General features: G+C 47.3%; 1 protein-coding gene across 1 annotated transcript; it reads left to right on the top strand.

The window, feature by feature from the left end:
* The first annotated feature begins 4,654 nt into the window (after positions 1–4,654).
* LOC148815400 (maestro heat-like repeat-containing protein family member 1) lies at positions 4,655–13,204 on the top strand. Its single transcript, XM_088905096.1, has 16 exons — positions 4,655–4,728; positions 5,481–5,578; positions 6,537–6,679; positions 7,032–7,166; positions 7,380–7,542; positions 7,767–7,865; positions 8,029–8,102; positions 8,465–8,611; positions 9,021–9,113; positions 9,645–9,717; positions 10,335–10,445; positions 10,721–10,783; positions 11,631–11,683; positions 12,516–12,623; positions 12,982–13,038; positions 13,133–13,204. Exons 1-16 carry the CDS (start codon positions 4,655–4,657, stop codon positions 13,202–13,204), a joined length of 1,563 nt encoding a protein of 520 aa, XP_088761222.1.
* The last annotated feature ends 294 nt before the right edge of the window (positions 13,205–13,498 follow it).

Genomic DNA, 13,498 nt, shown 5'->3' with positions numbered 1-13,498 from the left:
CAGTGCACCACAGCAGAAATCTCTCCCACTTCTCTCTCGCTGAAACAGCACTGCCTGGCACCGGGCCAGAGAACGCTGATTGGACACAGCAACAAGCCTGCTGCTGTTTGTGTCCGCGGGAGATCTGAATCCACACAAATTGGATGAGTATTCAACATTCTGCATTACAGCTCGAGAATTCAATTGTTACCTTAACCTGAGATTATATCAATTTAATTCCTATGAGGATGTACTTGCTTTTGAGTATCTAGTGTAGAAGTTGTAATCCAAGTTCATTTACGAAACGGTCTAAATGAATGATATACTGAACGTATGTCCCTCTTGGTTTGTAACTCTTCATATATATACAGTATGAAGGAATATATACCTTTTGTATTCTGCTAACCCTCATGATAAGATCTGTTATGTATATATGCACATTTTATGTATTATTGAATGTATTGTCGTGTATTAGTATCCGTGTGTGCGTTGCTGAGTATCCCTCTGGGTCGGTCTTCTAATAGCCATCAAAGAATCATTTTGTGACTTAATGTTACAATTAATAATTGTCCCAGTAAATGCACAAAACCCCTACATTTATTAGTGCCTCATGAGAGGATGCCTACACCACAATTGCACAATTGCAGCACATCTGAGAACTTCTGCAGGTGGCATGACTCTGAGTTGTATTTAAAGTCCGAAGTATAGAGGGTGAAGAGGAACGGAGAAAGAACTGTCCCCCGAGGAGCCCCTGTGTTACTTACTACCTGTTCAGACACACAGTTTTGAAGTCTCACCGACTGTGGTCTGCCTGTCAGATAGTCAGTGATCCACAAGATCATGGAGGCACTGACTTGTAACTCCTCCAGCTTCCTCCTTAGAAGTAAGGGCTGGATAGTATTGAAGGCACTGGAGAAGTCAAAAAACATAATCCTTACAGTGCTGCCAGCCTTGTCCAGGTGTGAGTAGGCCCTTAGCAGCATGTAGATGATTACATCCTCCACACCAAAACTGGGCTGGTAGGCGAACTGTAGGGTGTCCAGTGATAAACTAACTAGAGATCTCAGGTGGGATAAGACCAGCCTCTCCAGTGCCTTCATGACATGAGAAGTCAGCTCTACTGGTCTGTAGTCATTGAGGACAGAGGGGCACCTTTTCTTTGGTACCGGGACCAGGCATGATGTCTTCCAGAGCACAGGGACTCTCTCCAAGCGCAGGCTCAGGTTGAACAGTCACTGGAGCACTCCGCTCAGCTGATCAGCACAGGCCCTCAGAACTCTGGGACAGACGTCATCTGGTCCTGTAGCCTTACCCTGGTGCAACCTCTACAGCTCCCTTTTCACCTGGTCAGCCTTGCCTGGGGGATGGTGCTCATAGCGCTGTAGGTGCTGCAGGTGTTAATGGCGGAGGTGTTGGAGAGTGGCAGCTGTGGGGGATGGGGGGGTGAGCAGCTGTTGGCGGTTGTAGCTGTAGGCGGCCATGATTGTGGGGGGATGGAGAAGGTGTTGGGCAGTCGCAGCTGTGAAGGCTTAGGGAGCGCGTGGCTGTGAGGGGATGGGTGTTGAGCCACAGAGGGCCCTGAATCAAACCTGTTAAAAACTGGTTCAACTCGTTGGGCATCTCCAGGTTCCCCTCCGTTGCACCCCCAGCCTGTTTGAAGCCAGTGATCTCTCTCATGCAGCTCAATACATCCCTCACCCTATTCCTTAGCACCTTGTCCTCTACCTTCCCCCTGTAGGCGTCCTTGTTCTCTCTAAACTTCTGCTTTAGTTCCCTCTGTACACGCTTGACCTCTTCCTTATCCCCCCTCCTAAAGGCTCTCTTCTTGTCATTCAGAAGAGCCTTCAAGTCGCTGGTGATCCAGGGTTTGTTATTGGAAAAGTAGTGTACGTCTTTGGTGGGGATGGTGTTGTGTACGCAGAAGTTAATGTAGTCAGTGACACAGTCCACCATGTTGTCTATGTCGTCCCCATGTGGTTTGCACAGCACATCCCAGTTGGTAGCCTCCAGACCACCACGTAGATCCTCCATAGCCTCCTAAGACCATCTCCTCACAGTCCTAATGCCTGCAGGTTGGCGCTGGACAATAGGCGTGTATAGTGGTGTAAGCAAGTTAAGGTTGTGATCTGATCTGCCAAGGGGGGGAAGGGCTGTGGAACTATATGCATCCTTAGCATTGGCATATAATAAGTCCAGTGTTTTGTTTTCTCTGGTCGGGCACTTAACAAACTGGTGGAAAGTAGGCAAAATGATGGAAATAGAGACGTGGTTTAAGTCCCCTGAAATAGCTATAAAAGCACTAGGGTGCTTTGTTTGTAGCCTGGCTGTGACTGTGTGTATGACGTCACACGCTGCCTCTGCGTTCGCCGTGGGTGGAATGTAAACAACAACAAAGATGGCGCATGTAAACTCCCGCGGCAGATAGTATGGACGCAGTCCTATGGCAACCAGTTCAATGTCCGGGTTATACAGTAGACACGCTCCTTAACATGAATATGCCCAGGATTACACCATCTGTTGTTGACAAGCAGAGCGAGCCCCCTCCTTTCCTCTTACCGCTCTCGGTGTTTCTGTCCGCCCGCACCGGCTGAAAGCCGCCGATGGCAAAATTCGAGACCGGAATAAGTTCCTGCAGCCACGTCTCGGTGAAACACATGATACTGCATTCTCTATACTCCCTCGCTCCTCACCAATGCTCCCAGTTCGTCCATCTTGTTCACTAAGGACCTCACATTTCCCATGATGATCGAAGGAAGATAGGGTTTAAATCTCCTTCTCTTTGCCTTTTGCGTCGCACCAGCCCTACAGCCTCGGCTTCTCCTACTCAGCTACTCTGGAACTGATGGCTTCTCTCCAGTGAGTAGAGCCGGACGCATTAGTGCGATCAGCTGGTCCCGCGTGTAGACAGTGCCTCTGTAGCTATCGGCATTGCAACCCGATAGAAACAGAGGTCCGAGTATCAGAAAAAACAAGAAAAAGTATCTCAACTTTCCTAGCATCCATCATGTTGTGATCACAAATCTAGTTGCCGGCAAGGGTATGAATAAAAAACACTAACACACTAGCACTAACTAACTGAAAGAAACAAAACAAAAACACTAACACACTAGCACTAACTAACTGACACAAACAAAAAGACAACAAAGAGACAACAAAGAGCAGGCTGCCACTAACACGGCGCCATCTTCTTAGATGCGTTGTTGTAGCTGCTTGTTGCCCTGTTTAAGGTAGAAGGTCACCCGTCTTAAGCAAGACATCCCACTGATTCTCTCAACGTTGATCTGCCAGTCCAGATTGAAAAGAGACGAGCGCGTGAGGTTTAATCTGGAGCTCATACAGGACTGTGCCACAGTCATGGGATTCACAGTCTGTCTTGGATCTCCATTTACTCCGTTCGGTTCAGTTTCGGTTCAGTGCTGCAGGTGTTCAGGCGAAGACCTTCAAGCTTGTGGTGGTGGAACATCTGTTCCAGTGTGGGCTGACCATGAAAGACCTGCTTTGATATGATTGGAGACATAAGACTTCAAATCAGCTTTCTAAATGAAGTGAAAAACAACTGAGCCGCCCTGCAGTGAATGGAACCTTTCTGAGCTGCTGTACATACAGTATTAGAAGGCACTCTGGATTCTTCTGGATTCTCTCGGAGGTTGACAGCTCAGTGGATTCATTTTGTGTTGAATGTGGAGTTATTCTTCTCCACAGCCTTCTCATAATGACTTGATTCTATACCTGATTTCAAATCACAGCTATTGATTTCACACGGGGTCATAAACTGCCTACCATTTATTTTAATGATGGTGCTTGTTCTACAATAAAACTGAAAAAAAAAACAATTAACAAAACATCTGATTCAGCATAATCATGTCCAATATAATAAAGTTTATAAAGTGTCAACATCATTAGAGATGAGGCAAGAAGATTTCAAATAGGATCCTGAACAGTGCTCCCAGGAGAAACAAATACAACTCAATTTGAACTTGAACTTTATTGCCATATGTAACTTAGACTAATTTTTCTAAAACTGATATACTGGCAGGATGTAACCCTGAGTTTTTGTCAGAGTTCCATCTCTGTTTACATCATGCTGGGTCTTGAGGAAGAGCTGCTAACAGAGTCCTGTTGTTCCTTGTCCGACTGTAGCTGGAGCCCAGAGCTCCCTGCAGTGCAGAGCACCTGACTCGTGTGCTTGTGGAGGATGTGCTGCTACTGCCTCTGCAGGATCCCAGGGGCCCTGAGCTCCAGGTAGGACTGCTAGACTCAGCCACTGGTGTTGGGTACAGGTGGCAGACGGTGTCTTAAGAATACCTGCTCATGCATTGTGGAACCTGTGAAAAGCTGTATGCTTTTCTTAAAAATGACTGATTTCCAAGGTTTGGAAAAGGAGACATTAATTTGGAAAACATATGGAAATCTTAGTATCAAAATAACGCTGACCCAGTGAAGTTCACTACACACAAATATATTGGTTTTAAACAAACATACACTCGAGCGGATCTCCTCCGTGTTTCCGAAATCATCCTCCCGAAAAACGCCGGGTTGTTAATCATGTGCGTGAGCGAGCGGAGTGAACATGAGGAGGAGCCGGAGAGCAGATCTGCAGGGCGAGTCTAGATCACAGGAGGACTAATGAGCAGGCTGTGTCTGGGAGAGGACTGGAGTGACAGTAAAAGCCCCGATGAGCGAGTTGTGTGAGAGAGGAGGGAGAGGCGAGTCTGGATGGAGGGAGGAAGTGGTGTCTGACATCATAACGTGAGCAAGACGCTACGCTCCGTGTTTTCTGAAACTTTCCGGCTGACAGACACTTTGGAAATCAGACAATCAGTGCTTCTGTTGGTAGAGTAGGGAAAAATCAGAAAGCATATAAAAGAAATTTAATTTTATAATTAGATATAGTAATTATAATGACTTATTAAACGTGAGCGTGACGTCGACACATCAGGATTGTGATGCAACAATTCCGGTCCGGGAAAGCGCTCCGATGCTGCCGAGTCGCTCAGCGCTGGTGCTCGTAGCGAAGAAAACACTTGAGCTCGACACGGCTTTGTCAATATTCTGTCTTTTAACTGAAGACACTGGTGGTTTACGGACTAGGTAGGGACCTGCCGAGGCTCGGTATCGCGGACCCGATTGTTCTTGATCTGTTTCTCCTGGGCAGATCGAGCTGTTATTGTGTTAACACGGTGTTCAGTGAGAGGGGGTTAAAAGCTCTTAACCTGCTGGTTTTATTAAAGCCCAGAGTGCAGATCTGAACAGGAATTCATTGCTGCTTCTGTTCCTGTCTCTGCTTTCACTGATGTGAAGAATTTGCTTGTGTTCTCAATATCCCGTGTCTGCCCTTCAGCCTGTTGGGTTGTATTCCAGTAGGACCAGCTGGTTAGAGAGAGTTCTGTGGTGTCTAGTGGGTCTGCTGCTGGCCTGTCAGCAGTACCTTGACTCCCAGTGTGTGAGAAGCGCCGCCCAGCTCCCTGCTTCACTGTGCTGTTCTACTGGCTGACTGACAGGTCCAAGATGAGCCCGAAGGAGTGCAGCTGTGAGCCCAGCAGGGTGAAGTGGTTCTCCTCCTGTGTGCAGCGCACAGGCTGCCAGTGCCCCGGGCCAGGTATGACGCAGCTGGATCTAGACCAGTGCCCCCTGAAGCCAGTCCCCCCACACACTGACTCCTGGCTTCCCTTTCCACTGGGACCCCATCCCTGGGCTCAGCTCTGACTGACCCGAGGGGCTCCTCACTGTCACCCTGCAGGTCTCCTCAGCTCGAGGCAGGGAAAGCAACAGCAGTCTCTTCATCTTTTCACCTAAATGATGATTTGAGCAAAAATAAATAAAAGATATAAGCTAAAATAATAAGATTTAAATAAAATAATTTAGTATAAGAGTATTTGTAAGAAGACTAACATCCATGTGAGGTATGAAACTATTGAAAGTGTTCAAAATGAGTAACTCACATGAAATGAGCTGTGTCTGAGTGATGTACTGCAATTATTCTTTCATTTACATTTAAGTGTAAATTTGGGAAAAGCAAATGTATATTTATGAAGATCTGTCCAAGCCCTTTTGACTGGGTGTGAGAGAAGCTGAATTAGAGGCTCTAATCCCCTTAGAGCAGCATAAGGAGATTCTTTACCTGGGAGCAGAGCTGCTGCCCTGATTCTTCTTCAACACTGAGATCCTCTGTTTGCTGAGGAGCAGCTGCTAACAGGACTGATGTGACCCAGAGAGCAGCTCTCTTTGTGGGTTCTTCAGGGTTTAGAAGTCCCAGTGGCTGCAGCTGTTATTCAGGACCACTGATCTGAAAATGAGACGAAAACAAAACCCTGCACTCTGAAGCCTCCTGCCCTTAGAGCAGATCTGTATTCCTCTCTACTGGAAAACTGTCCGGGGTGAAAGAGTCCCAGCTTTTACAGGCTGTGCATCAAGAATCATTTTAATCTCTCTGTTTCTCAGAGATGTGTCAGTAGGGTTTTAGGTCCCTCAGAGAACAGGTGAGATTTAGAGATTTCTCCCTAGAAGTCTGTGCTGCGGCGACACCAGTGTTTCCCCTGTCTGTGTGTCTGCTGTAGATGAGGTCCTGGCTGTTCTGGAGGGAATGAGCAGCGCTGATGAGGAATCTGGGAAGCTCCTGATAGAAGAGCTTCTCTCCCTCCTGCAGAGGAACACCAAGGGGACACTGCCAGTCATCCTGGGATTCCTCGAGAGCCCCCAGGTAACATGAAGGAGCTCCCTACACACCTCCTGACATACTCGTTGCAAACGCACTCTAATCAGGAGCCCAGTGTGCTCCAAGATACTGTCTGTGCTGTTTCTTACAACTAGAGGTCAGAAGATAAGCCCTAACGTGTTGTCATCTTGACAGATGTGCTTAAGTGGAAGCCTGGGGTTTCTCTGTATGCTTTTCCACTCCCTCGTGTGGTGAGCTGGGGTGGTTCTGCTGTTTCACACTCAGTGCCCGTTGGCCAGGCTGACTGGCCCTGAAGGAGAAGCCTTTGAACAGACACTCTTGGTGCTGTGATGAGAGCAGCAGTCTCACCCCTGGCTTTGGTTCTTCCCTGCTCTAGGTGACAACTGCCCATCGATCTGCTGTCCTCCAGGCAGTGGAGAAGCTGCTGTGCAAAACATCTGCGCAGCATCTGGATGAGTCCTTGGCCAAGAGCACCGTCTCGATGGCCTTGAATGAAATGACTATGTCACCAGTATGTAAACCCCTTTAATTCCTGCCTATTGAGCTGATGTCTTGCTGCAGTGCTGTGGTCTGTTTCCTTGCCTGTAGCACACATTGTTGCATCTAATGGAAGCAAATTGTTGTGTGTTAACTTGTGTGTTCATTGGCTTGATCCAAGCTGTTGCTTCAACTCCAATACCATCGACTCCCAAGATGCTCTGATCTCTTTTTACTGTTGTTTCAGAAATGGCTGCCTGACTGGCAACAGCCAGCCAACAACATTGTCGTTTGTGTGGTGAGAGACCACTACAACAGTACCATGGATATGGTGCTGTCCTTTTTCCAGCCCGGAGTGCTCCCTCACCACACGCTGCTGAATACTGTAGGAGATATCTCCCGCAACTGCAGTAAGTTCTGTGCTGCTAATGGGGTGTGATCTGCGCAGATATATTCCGGATGTTTTACTGTGCTGTATTTCAAATTTCATAATGCTGCTCGTATCTGTCCATTCAAGCCTTGATACATGAGCTTATTATGAAGGCTCAGTGTTTGTTACTCATCCCGCTGCTGAGTCTCCAGTGTAATCATGAGCCTTGGTCCCTACCCAGTGTGAAATGTGTTTTCTTTGAAGGTCATGACATTGCAAGGGATATTGTGAGACTGCTGGACCTGCTGGTGCCTGTTCTCTCCCTTGCTGAGACAAAGAAAATGAAGGCAATGATGTCTTTTGGTAAGTGTGCAAGCTGTCTCATTTAGGGGGACAGCTGTTATCAATGCTTGGTTCCACTGGTAATCCATTGACAAGGCCTGTTCAAACCGCTTCCCACTGAGCTACAGGACTGCTTTGATGTAGCTGAGGAGTGTAGCAGGCTGTTCCTCTCTTGTGTTGTCAGCATTAGAAGGCCTGTACGAGAGCTGGGTGAAATTCCAGGGTCCCGGGCAGTGTGTTCAAGACTGTTCAAGCCAGGTCATCATTAGTTTTGATAAAGTGCACAGATGGCTGCCGTCTTCTGAGCCAAAGTTATGGGATCTTTAATCCAGTGTAGGTTATTTGACATCTTATTAATCATCTTGAATTCTCAGATGTTCTGGAGGAAAGAATGGACTTGAATGCAAAGAAAAGATGTGTCCATGCAGGTATTAGGGAAGGGTATCAGGTACCAGGGTTCAGATCACAGTAAACAAAGTTGAATAGGGTGCACTTATGAAGCAGGTTTTATTCATTGCTCAAAGTTGTTTTAACTGTCTGTGGGTTTAGACAAGTTTGCTTTACTGTGACCGAATCCTTTCCTTGAGGATGATGGTGTTTGTGTTTTGCTCTGTCTGAAGGTGATGGAGGCCATTGTCTTGGCCCTGGCAGCTATGTGCTGCCTGGTCCCTGAGGAGAAGTTTCAGAGTGAGCTGCCAGAAGTTTTACAGGCCTTCCAGCCACTGTATGCAGCTGAGCTTGACATCAGCTACTCCAGAATCAACAAGGTAGGCCTGTGGCCGACGATGGGCCTTTAGGTGTACAGGTTGTGGATTGCGAGGGCCGTTTCTTTTAGAAAATGGATTTTGATTCCTTAAATTGTTGATCCAAACAATCACTAGTAGCACTTTCCCAGTGTCCCTTTGTCCACAAGCTCCAGTGATGTGCTGGTAAGGCCCAGTGCAGAAGAGGATTATGGTCTGTGGTGCCCCATGTGATTGTGGAAGGGTGTGAACAAGGTTAATCTTCCAGGAGTAGAGTCCAAGGGAGGCATTATCCTGCTCTGTCAGATTTTTGTGTGTGATCAAACTACCAAAATCCTAATGCTAACATGTTATTGCATACACTGAGAGAGTGAGGCCTCTTGATTAAGTAGCAATGCCTCTCCAGATTGACTCCAACGTGCTCTTCTTTCAGAGTCTGAGTGTGCTTATGGAGGCAGCAGTGCCGAAGGCCAGACCAGTGCTGGAGTCCCAGCTGGAGCAGCTGCTGACCATGGTGCACGCCCAGGTAATGGGGACAGCAGCCTGCTCACCTGCACAGACAAGACGTCACAGTAGCCAGTAAATGATTAATGTGTGTTTTGAGGAAGTGCCCACAGTATTAGATATTGCCATGCCCAGTTACTGTCCCAACTGAAAGCACTTCTATATTAATAGTACCCAGTTTGTCAGCACGTGCAGAAGATGTGGCTGGGTTGTACAGTAAATGTGCTTCAGAAATCCTCTGTCTCTCTCAGGTTTGTGCTTCTTTCAAATGTCCTGAGAAACCGAGGAGGAGAGGAGCGCATCCTTCGTGCAGACGTTCTGTGTCTTAGGTGAGGGCTAAGGGCTTTGTTTTTATGTGTCAGACACAGAAAGATGATTCCTTCATGTGTTGCAGGCCGGGACAAAGACAACTTGACGTGAGGGCATTGTCTCCATGAGAGAAATTCCCTATTTATTAAAGGTGGAAACCTTTTCAATACCAGTGTGACTTGGATCACTAGATGCCACATCCAACAGTCACAAGCCAGGGAGCTCAGTTGTGTCCCTGTGGTAGAGCAGCTTCAGTCAGTGGCTCTACTCTTTTGTGCTCAAGATATCCAAGATGAACCACTTCACTAAGAATGAAGGCACCAGTCGTTAAAGGGGAACTTTTTATATTTTGGGGTTCGAAAGAATCAACATTGATGGGTACATTTCAAACCCCAATGAATATAAAATGTATACAGTAATGTGTTATAGCTCCATTTGACATCACAAAATAGATGGCATTTCCAGGTTTGCGCAGCGCCATGCTGGTGATATTGTCTGCGATTCTGGACGAGGCAACAAAACGTCCGGTGAGGTTAAGGGGCCCTGTTATGTTGTGACCAGGCAGGCTTGTGAAGACTTTTAAATATTGCTCTTCATTTGGAGACAGTTGTGCCGACCAATACTATTCACTTGCAGATTACGGTGGAACATTTCTGTGGTGAAATGTCTGCTGCACAACCTGAACTTAGTCGCTTGCACTTTGCATTAATCAGTCATTACAGTGACTAGTGAGCAGGAAGGGCTGCTTCATGCTATGTCACCAGCTGATGAAAAGTTGTTCTGTTTTGATGTGTGTCCTCTGTGCTGGGTGTACAGATGAGATGATGAAGATTATTTGTAGGAAGGGGCTGTAGGTTCTAGGTGCAGGTGAATGAGGAGAGTGTGTGCTGTCCTGAGTGCCGTGATTTTCTTCTGCTTTGTTGCTTCTTTGTAGCTGGGGAGTTTCCAGGGAGTGTGCTGGAAATCTCCATGTCCCAGCTGGACAATTTGAAGGAGCAGGACCTACTAGGCAGCCTGACCATCCTTGCTAAACTTGTGGGTGAAGGTACTGAGCCACTTTCATTTCTAACCAGTCTTTGACTGTTTTTTTCCCAAATGGGAGACTCATCCTTCCTAACAGGAGTGTCTATTTTATTTAGGAATGTTATTTAGGAACAGCGGAGAATTATTAATCAGAGTTGATAGGGTGTGAGACTGTAGTTCTCCGTAGCCATGAGATGCACCCCGATTCCTAGTCACTTCCTTGTCCTCTTGCATCTGCTGCGTCTGGTCAAGCTGCTTGGACCAGGGCTGCACTCACAGGGTTGTGTTTCTTTTCAGACTGTGTCAAGGAGTGTGTTTCAGATTTCCTGGCCTCACCGGACATCTTCATGGTGAGACTTGGTAAGTGAGGCCTCAGCTAGCAGAGCACACAAGGTCCCCTAACGTAAGACTTGAACAGTAGTGCACAGCTTCTCCACCCACAGCCAGCCAGTGGGAAGACTGGGCCAGTGGGGGTGATTCCTTTCTTGATCCAGTGTGAACTGGGGGAAAAAGTGCATCAGTGAAGCCAGTGATTCAGCATTCAGTGTAGACAGCAGTTAGAGAGCTGTGCACTCTGATACCCAGCAGTGATGTGCAGGTCCGAGCTGAAGTTCTGGGCTGACATCTGCTTGCCAGCTTGGAGCGTCTCAGCTGCACAGAGGTGGGAGAGAGTGCCTGAGCCTCCTGCAGTCCCTGGGCCCAGTGATCCACCCCCAGCTGCCCAGAGTCTGGGAGCCTCTCATCCCGCCCCTGGCCAGGCTCTCTCAGGTACCCCACAGCACAACAGCACAGATTTGCCAAGAGATATGTCTGAAAGAGCACTCAGCTGCTCCCGAGAGTACACCACGATAAGTGTAGAAGTCTGTAGCAGAATTATATGATTTCTCTCTGGGAGTTTTAGGTGCATTTAGAGGATTAATCAGATTTGGAATCTTTCAGTGTTGCATTAGAATCAGTGTCATATCTTCTGAAGAGCACAGGTTTTGTCCTTATGGCAGCAGTACCTGAGCAGATCTCCATCCTATTGTCCAGAACTGTACAGGATACAGCATATCAGATGGGGGATTTACATTTATCAACACCAGGATGTCTTTAATGTCACTCATCTGTGTTTTCTTATGCTCAATTACAGTTATTCGCCCTAAATAAGCTCTGAGCTGCTGCAGCCCCTATCTAAGTGCTGAGTTTTTTGTGTGTTATGTTTCAGAATTTCCAGAGGGACAGATTCCCCTGAAGCAGTGGCAGGATGGGCTGATTGTGGTATGTAGTGAGAGAGGGGATTGATAACATACACAGTGAGAGAGAGGGGGCACAGACAGTGAAAGTAATCTTCTTCCCCTGCTAGGTAATGTCATGTCATGTCACTCAAATGCAGTGACAGCTGTGGTGTCGCCGGGGGAAAACAGGCGTAAAAGAGATCTAACTCACACCACACGGGTCTTCTTTGTTCTTCGCTGGTACGTCTCTCCAAGTCCGATCCGCAATCCGTAGCCAGTATCCTTGAACGATCCAAATTCCTAAATCCGTATGTCCACCCCACTCTGCGCCGTATCCAAGCCGTAATCCGTAATCGTAGCCAAAACCGTATCCAATAGTCCGTTATTCTTAAATTCCTTTCAGTTCACTCCTAAATCTCTCCTTCTTCCAACACGCTTTCACCTTATCGGCTTCCGCACCGGCTCATCGCTTCTGGGGCATTTATACCCTGTTTCCTAATGTCATTCAGCTGCGTCTCCCCGTTTCGCTGCGTAGGCTTTTCCCAATAGCGGGTCAGCTGGTTATCCTGGGTGGCCATCTTGCCCAGGTCTATATCGAGTATTTTCAGCGTTTCGTTCCGGAAATACCAGTTATAAATGACCCTTCCCCGGGTCCTCTTACACAGCTGTCTTGTGCTTCCTCTCCTGGGTTGCTGTGGATTCAAGAGAATAATCTATCTTCTCTTGTTGAGGTGGTCCTGTCATGCTGTAGTGTGAGAGAATCATTGTCAGTCCTCATACAGTAGCTGTGCAGTAATTTTAGCTGCCCAGTGTCGTGTGTGGGTGTGTTTGCTCACTCTGCTGTGGACCTGATTGCCTCCCCTGTGTGTCTGCAGCTCCTCTCTAACACACTGAGCGCAGTGGCGGATGAGGTGTGGGCCTGTAGGCTCACTCAGGGCACAGTCAGAGTGCTCTGCTCTCTCAGCTCCACCTCTGAGGAGAAGGTGAGTCTGACAGAAGGCTGAGCTACATGAGAAGCTGGGACTTTTACTCACTAAACATCTTATTCCTCACCTAGTGTTGTGACGTAGTGGACATAGCAGGTGTGTCTGTAATTTGCTGTATATTAGATGTTGTAAGGTGTGTGGCTGTTCAGGCTAGATTAATTCATGTGAGCTGTGAGCTATGTTTCCGTGAGCAGTGTTTGATTGTCCAGTAGAGGGAGAGCCCATTCACTGTGAAATGTGCGCTCTGCGCTCTACTTCAGTGTGCTGTCTCCAGAGCTAACATGTCCTCTCAGTGCAGCTGTACAGAGCAGCCTCCTGAACTCAGTGCTCACTGTCCTCTTCTCCGGTGTCACAGGCCTTCCTGTGCCAGTGTATTGGTGCAGTTGCCCAGAACATCTCTCAAAAGGAGACTGTGAGAGATGCGCTTCAGGACAGTCTACAGGAAGTTCAATTTGAGAATCCTGCAGAGAGAGAGGTGAGGTGATCTGTTCCCACTCCTCACACAGACTCAGGGCTTCTACTGCTTCTACAGCCATGAAAACCAGAATTCTCTGAGCGATTTCTTTCTACACAACTGATGGACAGACAAGGAGTATCTTTGAAAATCTCCCCATCTGTCCTCATACAGGGAGTATGAGGACAGATGGGAAGATTTTCAAAGTACTTTTCCCAAGAGAAGCATGTTCTACCTTCTTCAGAAAGTCACTGACTGCTGAGATATGTTATTCTAGAAACTGACAACATATGAATGGAAAGTAAACATTATACCATCGATCTCTGGTATTCCTTTAAAGGGGAACAGTAACACATTTTTATATTTAGAGCTTAGAAACTATCAGCATTGATGGATGTATTTCAAACCACAATAAATG

The sequence above is a fragment of the Atractosteus spatula genome, chromosome 25 (genome assembly GCF_055471065.1).
Source record: "Atractosteus spatula isolate fAtrSpa1 chromosome 25, fAtrSpa1.hap1, whole genome shotgun sequence".
Classification (NCBI taxonomy): domain Eukaryota; kingdom Metazoa; phylum Chordata; class Actinopteri; order Semionotiformes; family Lepisosteidae; genus Atractosteus; species Atractosteus spatula.
Note: the sequence above shows the minus strand (reverse complement) of the source record. Positions and strands in the feature narration are given on the sequence as shown.